General features: G+C 39.2%; 1 protein-coding gene across 4 annotated transcripts; it reads left to right on the top strand.

Moving 5' to 3' along the window:
• Positions 1 to 616: 616 nt before the first annotated feature.
• TMPO (thymopoietin) lies at positions 617 to 21,891 on the top strand. Of its 4 annotated transcripts, XM_056515570.1 has the most exons (9): positions 617 to 1,061; positions 8,522 to 8,648; positions 10,297 to 10,452; positions 11,959 to 12,059; positions 16,451 to 16,570; positions 16,680 to 16,775; positions 17,304 to 17,414; positions 18,602 to 18,693; positions 20,003 to 21,891. In XM_056515570.1, exons 1-9 carry the CDS (start codon positions 819 to 821, stop codon positions 20,292 to 20,294), a joined length of 1,338 nt encoding a protein of 445 aa, XP_056371545.1. In that variant the 5' UTR covers positions 617 to 818; the 3' UTR covers positions 20,295 to 21,891. The 4 variants fall into 4 exon arrangements, with proteins under 4 accessions (XP_056371545.1, XP_056371549.1, XP_056371546.1 ...); XM_056515571.1 differs by lacking the exon at positions 16,451 to 16,570 and having other exon boundaries at positions 628 to 1,061; XM_056515572.1 differs by lacking the exons at positions 16,451 to 16,570; positions 16,680 to 16,775 and having other exon boundaries at positions 646 to 1,061.
• The last annotated feature ends 564 nt before the right edge of the window (positions 21,892 to 22,455 follow it).

Genomic DNA, 22,455 nt, shown 5'->3' with positions numbered 1-22,455 from the left:
ACTCAATCGAACTTCCCCAGCAGGGACACACTTGGGACATTTTGGAAGTCGGCTTTACAAATAAATAAATAAAACTACTATGCGCCTTTCAGACTCTGCAGTACCACACATGCGAGTTTGGGGGGTTTTTGCGTTTAAGTCATCGCAACAGCGGCAGTCACGCTAACAGATTAGCTACCGATTTCCCGGCTGGATTTCTTCCGGAGCCCTACGGCTAAAGGATTGGGAGAGGGCGGTTATCCCGGGAGACAGAGCTGCCGTGCCCGCCCGGCCCGCGGCGCGCTCCGCCAGGGCCGCAGGTGCGGCAGGTGTCGCGGCAGGACACGGGGATCACAGCAGGCAACCGGGACCGCGTTAACCGCCTCCCCCGCTGTTCGCGACAGGAGGGGACACACCTGTCACCCGAAAGGGCCCCGGAGAGGCCCCGGCAGCACCGCGGGGCGCGGCGGCGCCCTCAGCCTGCCCAGCGCCCACGAGCGCCGCCCCGCGCGCCTCTCCCGCCCGAGCCGAATTTAAACTGCGTTACTGTCCCTCGCGCAAAGCACCAACGCCGCTGCTCCCGCGCGCCCCGCCCTTTTCCCGCCCGCCAGCCAATAGCGGGGCCGCTTCGTTGCCCTCCCCGCCAATCAGGGCGCGGTTTATTGCCGGCTGGGAAGAAGCGCTCGGTGCGCGCGCCCGCCCGCTGTGGAGCTGGTTCCTTGCGCGGAGCAGGCGAGTCCTCCTCCTCCTCCTCCTCCTCCTCCCGCTCCCCCGCCCCTTCTCCCCGCGCTTTGTTGGTGCCTCTCCCGGGAGAGCGGCGGCGGCTGCGGCCGGCGGCGATGCCCGAGTTCCTGGCGGATCCGTCGGTGCTGACCAAGGAGAAGCTGAAGAGCGAGCTGATCGCTAACAATGTGAGCCTCCCGGGCGGCGAGCAGCGCAAGGACGTGTACGTGCAGCTCTACCTGCAGCACCTCACCGCCCGCAACCCGCCCGCCCTCGCGCAGCCCGACTTTTCCAGCGACGAGGAGCGGGAGCCCACACCTCTCGGTGCCCGGAGCCGCGGCGCTGCCGCCGCCGGGCGGGTGAGTACCGCTGCCTGCCGCTCGCGCCGCCTCGGCTTCCCGGCAGCCTCGGGCCCGCTTTCCCGCCCGAACGGGGCCGCGGCTCGGGGAGCGCCACGGCGACGGGAGAGTCCCCGGCTCGGCTGAGGCGGGATCGTGCCCGGTCCCGCCGCCTGGGGGAGAGGGGCAGCGGCGCTGGGACGGCGGGTCGGTGCCGGGGATGCGTGCCGCCCTGAGCGCCTCTCGGAGCGGCTGGCTCGGGGGGCAGGGGCAGCCCCCCGACTGTAAACTGGGAAACCTTGACCGCAGCTTGGCCAGCGGTCTCCTCAGTAGAGCGTTTGGGTGTTGGAGGAACGAAGCAAGAGAACTGCACGAGGTTGTAACTTGCTCGGGAAAGGACTCCCGTCCGCCGTCTCGGTTGTACGGCAGCAACGCTGCTCGGTGTAAATGCCTGTAAATGAAAGGGTGAAGCCGTGGGGGAACAGCTGGTTTGTTTCGCTTAATGAAGTGGACTGTTTAGTGTAAAGGGGGTCTGCGTAATGTAGATGTCTTGCTCGTACCTCTAAGATGTGTTTATAGCAAAGCGCCTCTGGTGCCTGTTCAGTTCGTCTGCTGTGCTCGCTTTCTTAGACTTTACACACGTAAGGAAAGAGGGGCAGCTGATGCCATTTGGAATTTTTATCTTTGGAAAAATGTGATTTGCTTCTTAGTTTTTCGTAAGTGGACTATAAATTTGCATATATTGAGAAAGCAGTCTTGTAATTGATAATTGTAAGATATCTGCTCTCGAGAAAAGACTTGGATAATGATTATCAGCTTCCGGAATCTTAATGTGTGGGATAGTACAACTATTTAATTGTATCTTAGATACTGTGTTTCAAAGGTCATTAGTTAGGTGAGTGCCGAGCAGCGGAGCCCTTTGAAGGGCTTTCACGCTTTAACCTTCAAAAGCCCAAGAGAGCAGTTCTTGAATTAAAAAAATTGAGAACTGCAACTTCAAGAGGAAGAGTTCTCTAAAACCAAGTTATTTACCTTAATATCTATTTCAGGCACTTAACTGGCATTCACTGAATGCAGTCAGAGTGAAACTCATTTCTCTGACTTAGAGTGGTCTGCTGATAGCATTCATAAAGTGCTTTTGAATAAAACAGGATGAGCTTGAGTCTGACTTGTTTTTTGCTTGTCAGAGGAGGAACATCTCAGAACTCTTAGTTCCTATCCTGGCTCTGAGTTTTCCTTTCCACAGTGTTTAAGTTTAAACAATTACGGGTGACTTTTGTGATGTTTACAGAACGGGTGGTACTCCTACACTTTTGTTAACAATATCTGGAAGGCTCTGTGCTATTTATGCTTATCTTGTGTGTTCGTATCAGAGCACTGTACCATCAGAAGTTCCAGAACTTCATCAAATACCCTAGTGAGAGTTGCTCACATTTGGGGCTGCTGTGCCCTCCCCTCGTCCCCCAACCCCCCCCAAACAAGCCCAAACCAAAACACTCAGAAAAATCCCAAACAATACTTGCCAAGCAAAGCAAACTTGGTTCATGTGTGCTTGTTGCCTCCTTTGTGCCACTTGAGTAGTTCTGAAACTGCTTGTAGCCTGAGTAACTGTTGTCCCTGTTAACGACTCTTGGCTTAGGGGTGCTTCAAAACGATTAGCACCCATGTCTCCAGAGAGATCTGCCCCCAGAACAGTTGGAAAGAAGAGGGAGGGAAGTCTGGCGTCCCAGGGGACTGCGATTCTGGTGAAAAACCAAAGTAAAATATCTTGATAAGAGAGAACAGGAGAGAAAGCACTCAGACGTCTGAACGAAGTTAGAAATAAGGCACAAGGGGATAAGCCGGACCTGCAAGGATTTATGAAAAGGAGGAATAAAATAAAGGAACGGGCCTTCCCCCACCTCGCTCTGGGCCAGTGCGCCGTTGCCTTTCTTACGAGGGACTAGTTGGAGTGTGTCGGAGGCTGGAGGCAGGTCGGGCTGAGCGCCGTGTGTGCGGGGCGGGCGCCAGGGGGCGCGCGGGGCCGGGGCCGGGCGCTGCTCCAGCGGCTCCGCCCGCGGCACCGCTCCCTGCCTCGGGGGTCCTGGACGGGGGCAGGCATCGCTTGTCTTGGGATGGGTATGAGCCACGAGTGCAAGGGAACAGTCTGAATATCCACGCTGCATCACTGACAGCTGCACCAGGTCTCTTAATATTGGCATTAGAGTTTTGACGTGGCTGTAGTCATTAGTGTATTGAACTGTCTACACTGTCATTTCAGTGGTTTCTTTTTTTCCTAAGTTCTCAGCATTTGATAATGCATTTACGTGCTTATTTTCTGTTGATAAAAGCTGTGCAGAGACAAAATCCCATAGTTTGGATTCTGTTGCAAGTTATGTGTTTTGAATTCATCACTCTTCTGGCTTAGCTCTATCCAGCCCAAGAATATATAGCCCACTTCGGCTATATATTCCTACCAAAAGAGGAGAAGGTTTTAAAATAATGCCTGTTTGTGCCTCAGTCTAATAATATTGTCTGGAGGAGCCAGCTTCTCCAGCTCTACTAATGTTTTTGAGCAACTTTTTTCTTTTTTTCCTGTAAGCCTGTTTAGCATAGTGGTGTGTGAGGACAGTGACTAGGTATGCAAGACACTGTTTTGCTGCAGGTGAACCATCTGCATCTGAATGCCCCTTGTCCTGGTTAGTTTTATGCTGAATATCAGCACAGATAGCTCACAGGAAAAGTAACTAAGAAATTATAGTTTTGCCTCTCTAGGACCATTATTTCAAAATATGTATGAAAAACCTTGTCTAGAAGCTGTTGTCAAACAGGAACTGTTCAGAGCTTAGAATTTCTAGATGATTATGACTGAGCTTATTCTGTATTTCATGTCCTGGAAGAATCTCTTCTAAAATGCATATTGAGTAATATTTTTGCCCTTTAAAGTGATGATATGAAAAAGATCAGTCAAATGTCTCCTGTTAATGAAGATATGATGAGAACATGTGGACCTGAAGGGTCTGTTTGAAAGGTCATACAAGAGACCTACCAGGTAAAGATGTTTAGGGGAGGAGAGGAGAGTTTGTTTGGGTTGTTGGGGTTTTTTGTTTTAATCAAGTAGCCAAGTAAATAGAGAGCCAGCTTCAGCACTTCATTGTCATAGCTGTGGTTGTGCTATCTGTAGCTGAGGTAACAATAGCTTCAACTCCTTCCTTATTGGAAAAGAGAAGGTAATAGTAAAACTGGTAGTTTGTGAGGATTAGGTGTATGGAAAATGTACTGTATAGGTGAGACAGTGTGAAGCATCTATGCATGCCCAGTGAAGGTAGAGAATCTATTGGGTGTTCTCTTTGTGGCTGTATGTCTTAATGATGAGGTACCACACAAATGTCACCCAGAATACAATTTAAATCCTTTGTGGCCTTTTAAAAGGCACACATCTCCTGGCTGAGAGAAAGCTGTGGGCAGCAGGGATGAGATGACCAAAGTAATTCTCATTACAGTGAGAAGTCCTGCCGTGTATTCTGCACCTTCAGATTTTGAGTGGGTACATTTCCTTCACCAAGTAACATGGAAATTAGTGTCTGGGAGGAGAAGGGGGTGGAAGGATTGAATACTTCATAATCTTGTAATTTACGACTGTTACTGTACATAGGCTTGGAAATTCTAACTCTGGCACTTATTAATTATGGTTAAAAGGTAGTGAATTCTCTAAGTTGTGTGCATCAATGTCTTTGAAGTGCTACTGCATAATTTCCTTTCCATTGTTTATTTTGTCTGTCCTGTAGCTTTTGGTAAACAGTGTCTCCAGGCCTTTAAGGCTAAAAAGTTCAGCAGGGCTTGATCTTTTAAGAAAGAAAGTTCTACCACAGGTTATTATTGTGTATGGTAGAATAAAAAGTGTAAGGGAAATAACGACCTATCTATTTCACAGTATCAATCTATTATTAACACTTTGCATATCCAGTTCCTTATCTTCACCTCTCCTAAGAGAAACAGGTATTTGTTACCAGAGGGAACTCTGCTAACTGGAGAGTTAAACAGCATTCCATTGGTGTGATTTGGGCTTTCTTTGGCCTATCTTAACTTCATTCAGAGAAATGGTAAATAACCACTGACCCTTTTTGCATCTAGTGATGAAACTGCACCTGTTTGGGATTAAAATTATTGTGTATCCTGATGTAGATGCCACTAAACCTGGGATTTGAAAATAGTTTTCTGGTCATGTCCCATAGTTGTTTTATTATTTAATGGCTTCTTCAACTTGTTTCTTATGCTTGTCTTTGGGACAGTGCTAGGACTAGTACAGGTACTTATGAAGTTTGCCTGATTAAGCTGGTCTCTGGCTGTTTGTTTCTATTCAGCAGGGATGCCAAAGGTAAGATAAGGGGTAGGTAGCTTCCAAGTCTCAATTCTGGTTGCTTGCATCTTCTGCTCTTGCTAGCAAAAGTCTGTGTAAGCTTTATGCTTTCAAGAGATGATACTTGGAGAAGATGAACTTTTCTTATGCTGTTGTTTTTATGTGGTCCTAGTACTGAGAATGCTATGTGGCATAATTCACTTCAGTACTTGTTTGAAGAGTTAGTTCCTAGACAATCAGAAACTGAGCCTGACAGATACCACTACCAAATTGCTATCTCTGATGTGAACAAATCTCTCTCAAGTGAAGTATGCAGATAGTTTTCTGTCTTCTGTTTTCTAGAAAGTAGCAATGACTAGAAATATTTTTTAATGCTATGAGCTCTGGATGGGATTAGAAGATCTTCAGATAAGAGTTTATTGATTTGGGTATATTGTTGCAAAAATGTTTACATAGATTTGGGTGTATTATTACAAAAATATTTACATTATGGGCAAAGTGGTCAGCTGTACTGCCTCACTTTGGCAAATCCTGGATATTTTCACAATTTCATTTTAAGCACTTGATCTCTGCACTATAGTAAAACAAATTTTACTAGTGGTCATTGAACAGGTAAATGTGGGTGTGGGGTTTTTGGGTTTGTTTTTAATTTGCAGTGTTAAACTTCTAAGCTAGCTCTTTTGATCTGTCTCATGGTGTAATCTAGCAGATAGGTTGTCACAATGCACAGGAAGTGTAGTAGTGCATTATAGTATAACTGTTAATTAAAGCTAGTGTTGTTGCTGAAGTTAATACCACAGCCGAGGTATGAGAAATTCTTCTATCCTGCTTTATGCTTCTAAGGTCTCATCTTGTGGTCCAGTGAATGGTTAAATGGCAGCTTTCTACTTGTACCAGAGAAGTCATTTGCTCCTGCTCTGAGGAGAATAGGTGTTCAAAAGTAAAAGCTGTGATCTTGCAGAGCACAAAAATGAAAGTATCTGGCCCAGTTATTGAAGAGCACAGATTACTTTCAACTTTCTTCATCCCCTCCCACCTCTTTTTCTTTGCTGAAATTGGCTGTTTTGACGATCTGCTTGTGACAGTAGTGCAGGAAAAAGTGAAATGGTATTTTGAAGGAAAAAAAGCCACAAAGAAACCGTGAAATATGTGAGTTTACTTGTGTTAGAGTACCCTGGTACTCGTTAGTTGCAGTTAATTTCTGATGGCTAAGATTTCTGTAAAGCATCTAGAATGCTGGTTTATCATTGTCATAATATCTTCTGGGTCTCTAAGTGAACAAAGGTAGATACACGTTACATTAGGTTTCCAGTTTCTCTGAAGTGTCATTGGAATGCCAATTTCCTGCACCATGGTAGTTTTCTTCTGAAATATGGAATAGCATCTTGGTTAATCTGCTTGGTGATGTGGGCAAACACCAGAACTGTCATTAGTCTAAACAGATCTCAACAAGAAAACCCAGCACTTTTTTCTATTAGGATAGTTAATAGTCTAGAAAAATGCATTGAATATGAAATTAAACTTAATGCAATATTTAACATGGCATAATGTTAAGACCAACATGTTCAAAAGTGAATAACAGTCTCGTGCAGCTGCAGGTTGACTGCTTCTTGTGTACTATGTATACAAGCAGCTCAATTGCTTCAAAAACTAATTAGGAGTGGAATGATTGATAAAAGTGAGTTGTAAATCTGTCTTTAGTCAAATCTGCCGCTTCAATGACCCTGTACTTTCTTCAGACTGTTTGGGGTCTATTTCTTAGAATGATCCATGATCTCTTGGAGATTCTGTTGCTTTTCAGCAGCTGATTTTAAGTTCATCATGCTGGAATATCCATGAGTCAGAGGAAAATTTGCAGTCAGATATATTTGGGAAACCCTCATACAGTCCCTGCTTAGCTTTAAAATACCAAGATATTTGAGGCGAGACCAAGCTTGCATGCAAAGAAGTATTGAACTGGCATTAATAGCTAGATAGATACTGTTGGCTCCTGTAAATAATCTTAAATTGTTTTATTGCTATCTTATAAAATGCAGCAAGAAAAAGACCTGTTAATTGCTACTGAGTGTTTATAGCATATTTGTATTTTGGATTTTAGTCTTTTGTTAGTACCAAAAAAAACCAGATAGGCCCTCTGGACAGCTAAGTTGAGAAAAATGTTAAGTGCAGAAATTTTCTGTTAATATAATACAACTTTGAGATAATAATATGACTTATTTCAAAGCAGTATCAAGGTATTTCTTGGTGAAGAGCATACAAATCCTAAGCATGCTTTTTTCTATCTTACCTTGACACTTTCACAATGCCTGTTGTAGTAACAGAGGCTTCCCAAGTTGAAGAAATATTATGATCACTGTTTGGATTGAGTAGAAACTGCTAATTTAGCAGTAGTATCTCAGCAGACTATTTTGATAGATATCTGTATTTGGTGATGGTGCATTGCCAAGTGTTTAAGTAGTGTTGCTAGAGTTTGGTTTAGAATTTGTTAGAGCTACAAGTAGCAGGGGCCTAAGCAGACCAGCAGGATTTTGAAAATTTGAGCCTGTTTCTGATTTTTGCCTTTCCTACACTCACCTTGTAACATCTTCTAATCTTATAGAGAATGTCAGGAGAAGTAGGAATGGGACTTTTGAAGCTCGGTTGAAAGTATATAGATACTAAACAACTTGTTCTATATCATTAGAGGAAGAAATGTTGACCTACCAGATTGGCATTTCTTTGCAGAATTTTTCTATGTAACGTAAATATTTGTAGTTTTGTGTAGTGATAGTGAAGCTTATCTAGAAGCTTACTTCTCCAGTCACAGGAAGGCAATCCCCTCCCACTGTGTACTTGAACTTCAAATTAAAATGTAAGACCGGAATAATGAGTGATTTTTTAAAATTTTTTTTCCAGCTCTAGAGGAGACTTGTAATGGGTATTTCCTTCCTAAGTAGAAAACTTGTGCGTGTTTTTTTAGTAGGTGTAAATGTTGGTAGTGTTTCACATAAGCTTTAGTAGTGATCATGGGGGAGAATAGAATTAATTTCTTCTGGGTTTATATGTTTAGTACTCTTATGTCTTCCTGTTCCCTTAGAAGAAAAATATGTGTTCAGTATTAACTGGAAACACCCTATCTCTCATTTCTCCCTCCTGCTCTCAGAAAGCTACAAAGAAAACTGACAAGCCCAGACCAGAGGAGAAGGATGATCTAGATATAACAGAGATGAGTAATGAAGACCTTCAAGAGAAACTTATGAAGTATGGAGTAAATCCTGGCCCAATTGTAGGTAGGTCAATTGACCTAGTAGATACTAACCTTTTTTTCTTTCTCACTAAACCTCACTTGTGAAGTTTCCCTGATACAGTTATTTTTTAATACCGGTACTGTTGCAATCCTACTTCCCCACCTAGAATATTTTCATTGAACTGTTTACATTGAGATGTATCGGAGCATTGCAGGTGGGCATGTCTGCAGTTTGCTTCTGGTGTTCTAGGCCACCTGGAGATGTTCCAACTGCTGTTTGAAGCTGTGTAACTATTACTTCAGTGCTGGTGTAGTTAGGTCTTCTAATACAAAGGTTTAGATCTGGGCCCACTTAAATAGCAAATACATCTTACATAATAACCTAATAGTATTGAGAGGAGAATGAGAACAGGGAACTTCCCTTTCCCTAGAGCATTTCCTACTCACTGCATTGTGCAGTAATGTTTTCTTTTACTAATGTTTTTTTCTAGCCTAGCAATCTCTCCTGTGTGCTGGCCTGTATCAGGAGTAGTCCTGACCCCAGCCTAATCTTCTGCCTTGGGCACTCATCTGTGATGTGGGATCAAAGTGCTGCCTTTCACATTGTGCAGTGGGCTAATGGCAAGGGAATTTGATTTCGCAATTCTTCAAAAAATGGTTGTTGTCTGTAGTATGCAGAGCCTTCTGTGGAATGTTCTTGAAATTCTAGGTGGATGGAAGTGTCAGTGACTGATCCTGCAGTCCTGTGTGTATTCAAAGTCTTATCTGTAATGTTTTCAGCTAGCTGACTCGGCATGCCTTGCCATTTATCTTGTACTTCTTGTACAGTACTCAAGAACCTATGTAGTCCACTGGAAAGGCATTTACATTTGGTCTAATTTATTGCCTTTAATTATTAGAGGGTATGGATTCTTTCTTGAGAGGCTGCCGTTTCCTTTAAATGGTGGTTTCCACTTATCAGAAAATTTTAAAAGAATTTTTTTTTCTGCAGCTAACAGCTCAAGCACCAATCACCTCTACAGACTTTTGCCAACGAAGTCCATATGTAGAAGTATGTGCTAGACTTAAAATGCTTTAAACAGCTGTCCTCTTAGATCAGGCAAGCCAAGCTGATGGCTAGATGGCAGAAAGCAGAACATTCTGTTGTTGCCGCTTGCTTGCACCACCTCTGATGCTTATTGGACTGAATTTGCCAACAAGACAAAGGCAGGGGCATTAATTTCAGGGTAAGGGAATTAGGAGAATAATAGTGCCATCAGCGTGGAAATTGTTACCCTTGCAATAACAAACTCAGTAATTTTGCTTCTTTTTTTCTGAGGGAATAACAATTTGTATATTGCCGCATATGAAGCAAAACACCTAAGAAGCAGGTGAATTCCTTTTCCATAGATTTCCTTTCTATAACTTTCAGTGTATGAAGAGGTCTAAGTTTATCTAAGAATTTTCTTAAACTGAAAAGTTAGAAGCCTTAGAGGCAGAGTTGTGTACCTAGAAGTGTGTATGTGTGTGTATATATATATGTATATATGTATATATGTATATATAGACACTCTGGGCCATACAAACTGATTAAAAATCAACAACACATTATGTTCAGAAATTCCTAAAGAATATATAACAGCCAAGTTCTTGTCAGTCAAGTCAGAAAATATTAAAACTGTTTCTTTAGCATGTATCTTTCCATGTTATAGCTACTACTAGGAAACTTTATGAGAAAAAGCTTTTGAAACTGATGGAACAAGGTCCTGACCTGAAGGCACCTGTGCCTCTGCCAGCAATTTCAACTACTGAGAACACCAAACAGAATGGAAACAATGATTCTGACCAGTACAGTGACAATGAAGAAGGTAAGACTTGTGTGGGAATGATTCAGATTATACATGAATAATACTTGCAGTAGGAATAACCTAAAGAGAGTATGATCTTGCTGTTGGGTGAGGCTGTAAGATACTGCTGCAGGCCATGTCACTCAGGTACCTGATCATGCAGTACCAGCACTGTGATCCAGGTGCCTGTTGTGGGAAAGGAAACCTTTTGCTACTGAACCTTTCCCCCAACTGAAGCCTATAAATCCAGTAGGCAGAACTGCATATTGGGTGTTTCAAAGTTCTTTGTACTTCATACTTAAGTACCAGTCTGATTTTTGTCTTATGGCACTCACAGTAGTTATTTACTATGGAATAGTGAATGAATATTTGTTTATTAAACTTTTGGGTTTTTTTACTTAATGTCTAACCTGATTCAACCTCTTTTATGCTCTGTTCCTTATGGACTTCATTGGGGATGGTTTGATTGGTTGGTGCTGGGTGTGTTTTTTGTGGTTTTAATGTCAAGTTTGTATCAGGAAAGTGTAGTGGTGGGTGAAGTGGAACTGAAACACACCATTCTGCAATTTACAAAAAGTAAAAACAGCACAGGTTTTAAAAAATTACATTAATGGAATCTTAGAATATTCTTATTTAGTGTGTTTGATTTTGGGAGAGGGGTTTTGGGGTTTTTTTTCTTTTTACAGGAATTTCCATGGACATAGGATAGACAGGGTTGAAATACAGCTAGTAATTGGATTGATTTCCCTTGCATATTTGGGCTCATTTTTCAACTTTTATCTCTTGCACTTTTAAGGGGGAAAGGATGTTAGAGATTGGGCTCTTGGTTGTCCCAAACATTAATAAATCAATCACAACTGACAGCTCATTTCTTTTAATTATATGTACTTCATATAATTACTGAACGGTTCACACACTGGGGGAAAAACTCAAACTCAACTATTCCTCTTCTCCCCTACCAAAAAAATGTTTTCTATAAATAAATACTAAATATGTTGGTGTAATGCTATTAGAATTTTAGAAAAGCAGTCAAAATAATGCATCCACTTATTGGTGAGGTTACTGCTAACTACTTTCCTTTCTACTGCATAAAACATGGGGTTTTATATAAAAGGACATATATTAGAGAAATCTAAGCTAAAAACTTCAAACAACATCCACAAGCTTCAATACCTTTACTGCAATCAATAGAATAATGATACTTAGGTTAAAGGAATTGCAATTTGATACCAGTTTCTAAATGGAACTGCTGAATTGGTCAAAGCTTATATGAAATGTAGGATTTTGAGCACAAAATGTAAATATGTGGGTCAGCATTTTAAAATAATTTTAAGGTTATTCTTCAAAAGTCTTTGTTCTAATACACTTAATAGAGAAATATACCAATTTCACAGCTTTTTAAGGAAATGGTAACTCATAACAGTTATGTTCCCTCTTAAAATGAATTTTTATTAAAATCCATTTGGTTTTAACTAGTACAACAACCAGCAGTATTATAGAAACTAGTTATATTAAAACTGGTTGCAGATCCGAAGACTGAGCTGAGGCTTGAGAAGAGAGAACCTCTGAAAGCCAGGACGAAGACGCCAGTACCACTCAAACAAAAAAGAATTGTTGAGCACAACCAGGTACGTTTATCATAGCAGCATGTGGAACAGCTACTAACTGCAGGTGATGTGCTCACTACACACTTTACTACTTTTAACATCACATTTGACTAAGTAAGCTATGCTGTTTTTTAAAAGTTCTTTCAGAAAGCCTGTTCTAATATAGCATGAAAATCTTGTGAATTAACTATAGCGGCTGATTTTAGCATGTCTGATAATGTTCAAAGTTATGGTCTGCTAAAAGCTGTTTGTCTGACTTGCCAGCTGCTGTAGCACCTCCTAGAGAATAGTAGGCAGCCTTAATGTGTTTAGTTTTGGAAACCTGACAGATTTGTAAGTCACATGGGCAGATGGCTTTCTGTTGGATGCTTGTAATCAACAAAAGTAATGATTTCTCAAAAAAAAAAATTGGGAAGAGGGTATGCGGGCTTTTTTGGGTTTAAGAACTGTTTTTAAATATATATATATGTGGTTAGATAGCTATAGATATAGGTATGTATTTTAAATACATCTGCATAATGACTCATTTAAATGTAATATGTGAAGTAATGTATTTGAGTATATGCCAGTATGTATAATTGTGTGTATGTGTGTGCAGGCATACACTAGCTATCTATATAATATTTTTTCTTCAACTATGTTTGTAGCAGCAGTACTAGAGTAAACCTGAATTTGTTGAAAAACTTCTGTGAAGAAAGTTTTTTTTTTTTAGATCTGTTTTTCAAACTGCTGAATGCAGGGTTTGGTAGTTGATGGCTGATCTGTCCTGATGTGAAAGTGACACAATACCCTGTTCCCCAGCTTAGGATACTTTGAGTCTTTACAGTGTTGTTCATCTGACGAGTAAGAAGTGGAATTATGCTATAGTAAAGGAGTTGTAAAGAAACATTCAGTGACTCAGGATCTGACTTGTTAATTGCTTGGTGTTTTTTAGCAGATTGCAGTGACTTTTCTCAATACTTTATTAAATGCCAGATGCTTGCTGTTTTGTGTGTGTTTGTATAAGCATGCTTTAGCTATGGATGTCTCTTAAAGCCGGTAAAATGCTGCTATATGACAGTGAGTAATGCAGCACGGTTATGGAGATCCATCACTAGTTTGCTTATTTTAGGTTGGAGTTTTTAGGGTACAAGCTGAACAGATTTTACTTCAATAGTTTAATGCACCAAATATTCTTTAATTTGTTCAGGCAACTTCTGCTTGTAATCATCTTTATAATGAGCATCTTAATCTTTAGGTTCTTGCACTTTAAGAATTACTTTTTTCAAAATGGTTATTCTGCTAGAAATTCCTGCCAGCTTCAGTGTAATAAAGATGTTTAATTCTGCTGTCAATAAACAAAACTTATAGTCTTCATGAACTTGCTTAAGAATAAAAGAGATTTAGTGAGGTATTTCTGTGGCATTTTAAGGGACAATTTGTTTACTCAATTTTTTTGTCATCCAGTTTCACTGTATTAGTATCAGGGCATTACTGTTTTGTCGTGCAGTCTTAAATGTGCAATACAGATGCAATATTTTGCAACTTGCCTATTTTAATTACCAAGAGTTAATCGCAGGAATAATCAAAAATTACCTAATTCAAAAATTTCCAAATTCTTCAGAAACTCTTTAGTTTGTTAAGTGTTTTACCTTTGAATTTCTGATTGTTTCTTGTTCTAAAGAAACCCAAAAAATCTAAAAAACTGAAAACAAACAGCCCCACCCACCCCCCAGTAAAATTTTGCAGCTGCTTGAAGCCAAGAACAACTTAATGCTTTTGGCTAGCAAATGTGTGTAGTCATGTATTTTACTGAGAGCAAAACCAGAACATGGAGGTTTTTTCTTTTGTCCCCTTCTTCCTGTGGAATTGTGTTGTATGTTATCAGCTAATGTGTCAAGGGACTGTGCTCGTTCTGCAGAACTGTGTCAGCTGTTGTGCACTGTGTGGCTTTGGCTCAATGACTGAGTGTCTGAAGCATGGTGAGGCTGAGCTGGTGGGCAGTGTTGTGTGAGCAGACTTGCTAGTTACTTCTAGGTCCTGTGCAGCACTGGTTTTAGACCAGATGTACAAAGCTGACAAGATTGTTTGGCATTTGGCATGGCTGGATGTAGCTGTTCTCTTAAGAAGTGAGTGTAAATAGTTATTAGGCAAACTACTGCAAAAGAAATTGGGTGAGGAGGTTGAGCAGGCATATGGGTCTTATCAGTCATCTTTGGAGGGCTAGATGAACTTGAGGTCAGCTGTTTGTTTAATTACCTCCTCATAGTGAAAAGTTGACAGAAAACCCTAATTTAAATACCCCATTCTAATCCTGTAGGTGAATCTAGAGTAGATGTCCAAAACTGAGCCTGACCCATCATAGTATATGGCATTGGACAGAGGGAGGCAAGCTAAACCATGTAAATGTTAAGGAGCAATGTAGAATGAATTTCTTTCCTGAAATTTTGTACGGTGACATTCTGCATGTACTCTCTTCCCCTATTCCTCCCTGTATATTTTTTTGACTACCTGTGTAGTAACTTGGTAAGTGATAGCTGGAATAAAGTCAATTTATAGCTCCACTGCTCGTGAGTTATTTGACAGTTAGAAGCATATGCTGAGCACTTTTTGTGTACCACACTGTTGTAGTTTCTCTGGTTACATACAGGATATTGGTGTATTTAACATGTGTTGTGTTTTGATAGGGTTAGAGCCCTGCTCCATTGACAGTGGGGATAATTATAACTGTAGACAACAATTTTTATTTCTTCTTTTTTTGTCTGACTGTGTTTTACTGGAGTCTGGATGGGCTTTATGCAGGAGATTCTGTTTTTTCTTAGACTTCTCATGCAAGAAAAAGGTTGAAACTTGTTACTTGAAACATGATTGTAGCATCTGAAGAAGAGAGGTTGTTATTAGTGAAGTGTTTCTAACTTTTCATTAGAAGATAAGTAATTCATATTTGAATAGTCTGGGATGGGGAGCTCTTTGTTACTAGTATGAGTGAATTTGCCTTCTTGCTTGCCTGAGTGTATTATATTGGAGTAGAAACACTCTGAAGTTATTATCTTTTTTCTCTAAACTTCTAAATAACACCTCTCAAATAGAAAGTGTATATGGTTGAGGTGTGAACTGTGATGGTAGGTTGCAGGAAGGAAGAGAATACAGTATCTGGTAAATATTTAAGAAGGGGTTAGAAGATGTTTCATCAAAAATCTGTTAAAATTGTAAAGAATTTTTGATAATTAGGCTGAAATCTGCAATTAAAAAAAAAAATCTAAATCTGTTTGAACCCGAGGTCTATGCATTTGTTTTATAAAGTACTTTGATGACTTTGGAATGAAGGAAAACACTGTGCACAGAGTGCTCCCTCTGCTGGGTATGTGGTAACTGCTATACAGAAATTATTATAGAACCATAAAGCTGCTTAGCTTCTAGTTTCAACTGTCCCTTCTCAAATAATAAATACTTTTCAGCCTGTTCCCTTAACACATTGTTTTGGGGCTAATACTGCTCTAGTGAAGTCATTTTTACTCTTGAACCTGTAACTGACAGTTGCAGTGTATAACTACTTAGCAGAGAGTGTGGATTCCAAAAGCTTGGTAATACATCATTATATATTAACATGCAAAGATAGAAGTATTAAAAAAGTAATTTTTTTTTTTAAACTTAACCAAATAAAAAAGAAGATCTTGTATGTAATCTAGAAGAAGCAGATCCACATCTCCCTTTCCATCTTGGAATTCGTTTTGAGGGGAATATTTGCTTTGTGCATGAAACTTGCAGTAAAACATAGGGAATGATCTGTTTGACAGTGGCTACAAAAGTTTGGTGCTTCATGCTGTTCCTTTGATTTGTGAGAGATCTGTGTCAGGCTAGATTCTTTAAACCTGCTGTCATGTGAGTTGCTAGTTTCATCACTATATGCAGAAACTTTTTAAGGTCGTTGTTTCTCCCTGATCGATGTGGCTGAAGATTAGTTCCTGTAGGTGGCTGTGCATAAACTGTGCCCAACTTGGTTTGAGAGAATAGAACCCTATCTGTGTAGAGATCAAGGTGATGCTTTCTGCTTATGCTCATAACTTCATTTTTGTGTGTGTGTAGGCAGGAAATGTAGTGGGCCTGAAAGCTTCATGTCTGCTGTCCATGACTTGATGTAATTCCTCATACTGTTGGCTCATTCTAGGGCAGTGAGCAAATTAGCAGTTTTTACTGTTGGGCATTAGCTATTCAGTTCTGTATTTGAACAACAATGTGCTCAAATGTAAGTATTATGGTCAACACTACTAATCTAGCCTGCTATTCATTACTGAATATATTAGGATCCACAGTTTCTTGATTGTAGAAATGTTGGTTTTGGAGTGTGCATGCTGTTTTGGCTTTTGGTTGTGAGTATCCAATGTTTGGAGCTGGTTTTCATGTATATGATCATGTGTTTGATGCTTGAATAGACCTATTCTCAAGATGGAGTTACAGACACTGTCTGGACAAGTGGATCTTCAAAAAGTGGACCTCTGCAGGCATTTTCTAGGGAGTCTACAAGAGGGTCGAGAAGAACACCAAGAAAAAGGGTGATGAGAGGCTTTTATAATAGACAAGCTTTTTTTTTTTCTCTCACTCTTGGGGTCCCACTGGCTCTTTTTATTCAATTGTTGTCTTTTGTTTGTTTTAAACAAACAGGTGGAAGCTACAGCACAGTTGCCTATAGATGATGCTGTAATATCAGAGAGTACTGCCATAAATGAAACTATATTGGCTGCAAGCAACGAGACCCTAGTAAATATGCTTAGTAAATATGTTTAATCATTTGTGGTATTTTTCTGTAAAATATCTTCACTGACAGACTCATTCTGTTTTGGACTAATAGACTACTGTTTTAAGGAAAGTAAGACTATTCAGTAGTCTTGGAAAACACATACTCAGTATCTGTTTTAGTACCTAATACTGTTCACTTTGAGATGGGACTAGGTCAACACCTAGGTCCCATCTAATCTTTTGGGGGGAGGGCCAAAAAGAACCACTTTAAGAGCTTAGATACTTTCTTATTTATTTAAGTACATGCAGAATATTTGCTTTTAAGTTTGGCTTTCCTTGTGAACTAAATAGCTTTTATGTTTCTAAATGGCTTGGAATGATAAGCAGTATGTTTTCTTTGCTGATCTTGGAGTCTGTTACATAACCTTCTTGAGTTAACTCCTAACATTCAATGCACATAAAGGTTTTGTTGTTTGGTTCTGCCACCTTGCCCCTTTTCACTTTGTATTTTGGCTGTTTCTGAGTTTGAACAATTTTGAATCTCGGCAGGTTGGCAATAGGGTGCCTGGAAATTTCAAGCATGCAGCTCCTACACTGTCAGTCAGTGAACTCTCAGACATGCCCAGAAGAACACCAAAGAAACCACTGGTGACAGCTGAAGTAAATAAATTAAAACTTAGATTGCTCTTGCTTACTCTCTGTGAACAAAATTCTTGTGTGTATGTGCTTACTTCTTAGTACAAAGGGGGTGGAGGATGTCACTGCCCAGATGACACCAGTCAAAATAAATTGGTGTTGTGATGTATAAAAGAGAATATAAACTAATTTGGGGAGGGGTGTGTGTGTGAAAATCTGTTTTTTTCTTTTTTCCTAAGACAAATACATTTTGATGTGTTATTTCTCCTTGTACTGCTGTTTTTCTTTACAAAATATAGATTGTTTTTTTCTTTTAAATTCTTTGAATAGCTCAAAGTAGAGTAGACTTAGGTTAGCTCCTTTTGAGCTTGTAAATCAGCCTATCCTGAAAAACTGCCATGTGCTTTAATTTAGGGAATCAAGTAGTAGAATTATTTTAGACCAAATGCCTGAATTAAAAAAGCATCTGTAGATTCCTGTCAGTTATCAAGAAAGAAAAGAGTTCTTTTACTGTTACCTATTCAAGCTGTCAAAAGTTATATCTCTTGGAGAGAACTGTTTAAAGCACCTGCAAGTATATGTAATTGTATTAATGTAATACTGTAATGTTGTGGAATTTTACATTGCAAGATGCTGTTTGTCTGTTCATGTAGCTGTAGATAAAGCTGCTATTAACACTTCATTTACAATATGACTGCAATGTAGACTTGGTTGTCAAATAGAAGGTTGTGGGTCAACTTGATATTCAATTCCAACTTGCTGATGGGGTTTTTCGGTCAGTGTTTTACTGTAATGTGGTATGATTTATTACAGCAAGAAGAGACAGATTGCCCATATCTGTGCTTTTTAAATCATGTTAGTCACAACCAGTCATGTGATCTGCTCAACACAGCCATGATAGAGGTGACGGTTAAGTTTTTTTGATCATCTACATCATCGGCTGGCAAGTGTATAGGATTTATACAACTTACTCTTTATCTTAAAGGAAACTGAGAAGATCACTGAATGCTTTAAGGCACCAAAAGTGACCAGATGGCTGCCAACAATTAAGGTTAAACAAACTTCTAAAACCCAAGAAGTAAACTTCTTGAATGCCACTGGGTGATTCATTCATTCTTATGAATTGCACATGGTTGTGGTCACTGAGATAGCTATGCAGAAGCTTTTTGTTTTGCTGTCTGTTCAGCTTCTAACTGTTTTTGTTTTCCTAGGTGCTGGAGCGAACTACAGAAGAAAGAAGAGTAGAAAGGGATATTCTTAAAGAATTGTTCCCTTATGAAGTGTCAACACCTACAGGAATTAGGTATTTCTAAGGCTTATGGGGGCTTTTTTCCTCAGTTCTTGTAAACCTATTTAAGCTGAGAAATATTTTTTTATTATATTTCTAGATTCCTGAGAAACAGTTTTTGCACTCTGGCTCAATGACATTCGTGACAGCCACCTGTTCTTCCATTCTATATACATAGATTTGATAGAAAAACAGCCCCCTCTTTATTTAGATTGGAGGAGGGAGAATAGGGTGGTACTATAGTAGGAACTATCAGTGGGATTTCTGGATGGTGAAAGTTAAATGGAATAAATGGAAAGGGCTTTTCTGTAGTAATGACTTGCAGTATTTAAGTTTTTGGCTAGATGCAGCTGCTTAGACCTGCTATTAAATTAAGGAAAGATCTCACAATCTAATCTGTATTTGAGTTTCCTTTTGCAAAACCAGAAAGAACTTTCAGATACCCTATTTTTTTGCTTTAAGTGGCGGTCATGTTGATTACTCCTGGTATGAATGAGCATGGCATCTAGGAAAGGCTATTACTTGTGCATTTTGGGGTTTTTTTTGTTTGGGTTTTCTTTTTGCATCTTTAAATAAAAATTGAAGCAACCCTCTGGTTAATTAGGCAATTAAAAAAAAAGTGCTCTGTTTAGAGGACATGAGAAAGTTTTCTGATGTTAAGATGTGAAGTCATCTCCTATGTTTCCAGCATGTTAATTGAAGCTTCAAGTTAAACTGCAATTGCATAAAGTCTTAACCATAAGGAGAATGTATAGTACCAGTTGCTACTACCATAGTGCATCAGCTGACCACTCAAGTTTGCTCTGTTTTGAGGTCTAGTTAAATACATACCACTTTTTTTTTCTTTTATTTAAAAATCATATATGGGCAGTCCTTTTATATAAGAACTTGGTAGTGTACATGGGGGTTTTAATCCTTACCACTTTGTCTTCTGGCTCTATGTATTGGCTTAGCCATCAGTAGAAATTTTATTTGCCAGAGGTAATCTTATGTTTAGAAATCCCAGTGGGGCTGCATAAGTAATCATTATAAAAGCAAATAGAGTGAGACACTTTCTACAGTTTTATTGCCCGTTATTATGCTTTTTATGTGGATAGAGTGATGTAGCATTTGAAAATTTTTTTAAAAGAGTGTTTGCTTAAATGCTGAATTAACTTTAACATGTCAGTCAAGCTTCAAAAATAGTATTACAGGTACTGTATTCACCAGAAATAATTAAGTTCTTTAATTATGCTGAAACTTACCTATGTACTTTAGATTGCTCTTTTAAATATGCAGTATTTCAACTCTTTCTTTTTTTTTTTTTTTTTTTTTTAATTAACAGTGCTAGCTGCCGTAGACCAATCAAAGGAGCTGCAAGCCGGCCTCTAGAGCACAGTGACTTCATACTGGAGGAAAGTTACTCTAAGTATGCGCAAAAATATGGTACCTCGACTGACGTCAAGTCTGAGAAACCAGCAGTAAAAAAGGAACGCCCAGTTCCCCTGTGGATAAAAGTTCTTCTCTTTGTTGTTGTTTCAGTCTTCATGTTTTTGGTTTATCAGTCAATGGAAACTAATCAAGGAAATCCTTTTGCTAAATACATGAAAATGGTCTCTCCGGGCAGTGCCGAATGAATACCTTTCTGAAAGGCACACCCAGTTTGATCTCCTGTTTTTTAATTGTAGAGAACTCTTCTGCCCTCTCATCGGCTCAAGGACTTCTTACAAATAATGTGATTGGAACCTGATAAATTGGATAACTGAAGAAAGATTAATATTAAATGGACATCAGTAACTTTCTGGACTTGGACAAGTAGGAGATCACTGCCATAGGAGTAACATTTTTTAAAATCTTTGAACTTTTTGTAGGCTTTATTTTTTTAATGTGGACATCCTTTAAATTCACTTTTGAGAAAATGTATATTTGTTTTTGCAAGAACTTGGAAGCTGAGAAGGGCAAAAATGTAGTAAAATGTGAAGCTGTGTTTTTAAAGCTTTTCCTTTGTACAGAAAAGAAGTTGTACTTCTGTCTCTAGATTATAGTGGAGAAGGATTTTAACATGGGATAAAGGGAAATGCATTATGCATTTTTTCAGTAACAACATAAGTGATTTTGATCTCTAGGATGTAGAGAGAGTACAACAGCAACCTTTTCTGTAGATTACTGTAACTTTTTAGTAAATGTAACTGTAAACCTGTTCGCATTTCTGTAAAAGTCTTAGTATCATATTAGTAACTCCGTTTAAGTGTAACTTCATTTAAATGTGTCCCTTCATTTTAGTGCTTACAGTGTTGTAGGAGCTGAATACAAACCTAATTGGCAAGAGATGTCTTAGAGGAACTTACTTATTAGTAATATGTGTGGGAAATAAAAACTACATCATAATAATTTGCTACTAAAATTTGGTTTTGGGTCAAGATTGTTATCTGAAGCAGTCTAAATTCCAACATTAGCAGTGATCTTTTTTCTTTTTTAAAAAAGCGAGGTCTTTCCAACACAGCTTTATGTGATTATCTTTAAATATTCATGTAGAAAAGTATTCTCAAAGTGTGAAAATTCCATATGAAGTTTTATTCTTGTATGAAGAGGGCATTGCTGCATTTTCTGCTACAGTTTCATCTTTTTAGGTGAGATTTACTACTTTCATGCCATTGACTGTTTTTCTCAGTGGAAGCATGCTGAAACACTCTCTATTGTGTAACTTGGTTGAGCAGGCAGCTGACTTCACTACTACCAATGAAGAGTGATAAGCAAAAATTTTTTTAAAGTGAATGTATACATTTTTGGTGTGCTTAAATCTGCAGCATACAGATGTTCAGTCTTATTGCTTGGTACAAAATTGCAATAAATCATACTACTTATTCTTAAAGTGCTACTTATAAAAAGCTGAGAATATTAGTTAATAGTCAATATCTTTTTACTCTAGGTACAATTATTGTGTAGACTATAGCTATGGGGAAGCTTTACTTTCTGTGAACTTTGGGACAAACATGGTAATTTGTAGCAAAGCAATAGTTTTGGGGTTTTTTTCCTGTTTAATGTTTTTTTTCCTTCTGAACTGCTTTTTTGAGTAATCCAAATAGTTAAACTTGTGTCCATCCTATAGGGAATTGTAACATAAGACATTCACTTTTGGTGTCAAAAATGGAGAAAAATAAAAATGATTTTAATGTGTGTGGATTTTCCTTATCAAAATAAATGCACTGCTGAAAGGCAGCAAAAGCAAGACAAGTGATGTATCAGTGGTGTCATTTTGTGCTGCTACAGTCTTCCATATTGAAAAAGAAAATTAAAAATCTGATAATAAACTCAGGTCCGTTAATGTCACTTGGTGGGAGGGAATATTCATCATATTTGCAATATCCAGAGTTTTGCACCATAATCCTTTAGCCTGTCAGGCCTTTAATTTGGGTGGGGGGAGATGACAGCTTTCATTTGTTTTTCAATGCTAATGGAACTTCCTTTTCACTTTAAATTATTTCTTATACCACCTTACTGCATTTGAATGTAAAATGCATCTTCTTTTCCTAGTTTCATTAAATACTTTCATTTGACCTCCTCCAAGGATACTATTAGCATCATCAAAGAAAGAAAAACAAGCCACAATCTAAACAAACTGCAAACTGAATTTTGTTGCAGTTAAATGCCATCATTCTTTAATTTTTGCACTGTTTTGGAGAATGCTCTCAACTTAAGTGTTAACTCACAGCTGGTAAAGAGTTTTCTAGAAAAGTCCTCAAAGTAACCTGCATCTAGTTGTAGTTGGAAGGCAATGCATCTTCAAGAAAGGAATGG

Source organism: Oenanthe melanoleuca, chromosome 1A, assembly GCF_029582105.1.
Source record: "Oenanthe melanoleuca isolate GR-GAL-2019-014 chromosome 1A, OMel1.0, whole genome shotgun sequence".
Taxonomy (NCBI): domain Eukaryota; kingdom Metazoa; phylum Chordata; class Aves; order Passeriformes; family Muscicapidae; genus Oenanthe; species Oenanthe melanoleuca.
This window is presented reverse-complemented; position numbering and strand designations above follow the sequence as displayed.